Source organism: Triticum dicoccoides, chromosome 7A, assembly GCF_002162155.2.
Source record: "Triticum dicoccoides isolate Atlit2015 ecotype Zavitan chromosome 7A, WEW_v2.0, whole genome shotgun sequence".
NCBI lineage: Eukaryota > Viridiplantae > Streptophyta > Magnoliopsida > Poales > Poaceae > Triticum > Triticum dicoccoides.
In genome coordinates this window covers 668891914-668893877 of record NC_041392.1, presented here as the reverse complement: position 1 = coordinate 668893877, position 1964 = coordinate 668891914, and the positions used below count along the sequence as shown (strand labels likewise).

At 54.2% G+C, this 1964-nt stretch overlaps 1 protein-coding gene across 1 annotated transcript; it reads right to left on the bottom strand.

The window, feature by feature from the left end:
• Window positions 1-269: 269 nt before the first annotated feature.
• LOC119333843 lies at window positions 270-1059 on the bottom strand. The gene is made up of 3 exons (XM_037606595.1): window positions 944-1059; window positions 441-730; window positions 270-352 (listed from the first exon to the last, which is right to left on the bottom strand). Exons 1-3 carry the CDS (start codon window positions 1057-1059, stop codon window positions 270-272), a joined length of 489 nt encoding a protein of 162 aa, XP_037462492.1.
• Between the last annotated feature and the right edge of the window lie 905 nt (window positions 1060-1964).

Below are 1964 nucleotides of genomic sequence, written 5' to 3'. Positions count from 1 at the left end.
ACCACTGAAAGCTACTCATGTAAATAGAATAAAGATGAATACTTTTTGCAAAAGCAAGCGACTACAAGTTGAAGGGACTAGTTCTAACGCGTGTAGTATTAGCTCCTTCGTGTTGACCAATTCCACCAAGAACAATCCATGTGTGGAACAGGCCGAGCGGAATGAGGGAACGTGAGTAGGAGCTGGTCCAACATGACCTGCTGAAAGAAGTTAGGTCCATCCCTGGCGTGCAGCTTCTTGCGCCCCTTCTCCATCTCTGCCTAGGCCGTTTACCCATGTGGCTTCTCAGGCACTACAGAGTTGAGGCCTTGAGGGTGCACGTTCGCTCGGGGGAATAACATGGACTTCTGAACTGTTGTAGAACAAAAAATATATAGGCGATTCAGCCGCAAGCTCCTCAAAATTGTAACAAGTCCAGCACATCACAGTGGCGATTATACAGGTAAAAACAAGTTCACAGAGAGGATACCGGGAGCCATGGTCGTGCTGTGCTACTCGCCAAAGTTGGACGTCGCCATTAGAATTCTGAACTTCTAGGAGGCGGCGGCTGCTGCTTGATGAGGAACCAAAAACTGCCTCGCTGTTGTCGGTGTGGCCAGCGTGGCAGGCGAAAGTAGAGTGCTTCTCGTGGCCCATGCACGCCACCAGGTCCTTGACGCTGGCGAAGCTCATGGAGAATACGTGGGTGAAGCCATGCGTGAGCGCCTCCTGGTTCAACACGTCTTTTCCCCTACAACCCAACACAAGGAGCAATCAACCTAACTCTAGATAGAAACACTTCTGAATGGCGATGCCTAATCCTGATCTGTTGTTGCTCAATTAAAATCTGACATAGTTTTTGTTCACTGGTGTAGTAAAGATGTAGCAGACATTTTGAAGTGTACCATGCAGTAAAGATGGAATCCCTTTTTTGGAATAAAACAAATGAAATGCAAATGCATACCACCCGAAGAATTTGACGGTGTCGAGCTCCCCGGCAAGCTTGGTGAGATCCTCAATGATGTCATCCACCACCACGCCCTCCTTGAACCTTACCAGGCACAGGTGCTTGAACTCCATGGCTCAACAAGTCACAAGTGCAAAGCTGCACCAAGCTTTCTCCTCCGGTGGCTTTGCACTTTGCAGCGGATGCGTATCATCACGCCACGGCGCTGGCCGTTTTATGGATGGGATGAGAGCTCTGCTTCGGTGTTGTTGGTGTGGACTTCTGAACTGTTGTAGAACAAAAAATATCCAGGCGATTCAGTCGCAAGCTCCTCAAAATTGTAACAAATTCAGCACATCATAGTGGCGATTATACAGGTAAAAACAGGTTCACATAGAGGATACCGGGGAGCCGTGGTCGTGCTGTGCTACTCGCCGGAGTTGGACGTCGCCATCAGAATTGAACTTCTAGGGGGGGCGACGGCTGCTGCTTGATGAGGAACCAAAAATTGCCTCGTTGTTGCGGTGTGGCCAGCATGGCACGCGAGGTGGTCCGCGTCTACCTGCACGCGACGGGGGGAGTGGTGCCTGAGCTCTGCCGGCGGCATCCTCGGGGAGGCGGAGGGTGCAGATCGCAGGTGGGATCTCTGCGGCACATAACAAATATGAGATGCAGGCAGCGGCGCGGCGCAGGTCGCGTAGGAAGGGAGGGAAGGTCGAGTCGGAGGGGGAGGGGAGGTCGCGTCGGAGTGGCAGAGGTGGTCGGGGTGGAGGACGGCGGCGAAGGTGGTCGGGGTGGAGGGCGGCGCAAGAGGTGGTCGGGGTGTAGGGCGGCGCAGGAGGTGGTCGGGGCGGTGCCTGCGGTGGTCGTAGGCGGCGGCGGAGGTCGTCGGGACTGGCGGGTTGTGCGGTGGTGGCGTTCGATTCAGGCGGAGGGCCAGCGGCAATGGGATCGAGGGAAGGCAGGGATCGGGATTGGTAAGTGGTGGGTCGATCTGTTCGGGTCGTGGGGGTGAGGGTTTCTTTTTTATTGTCCGCGG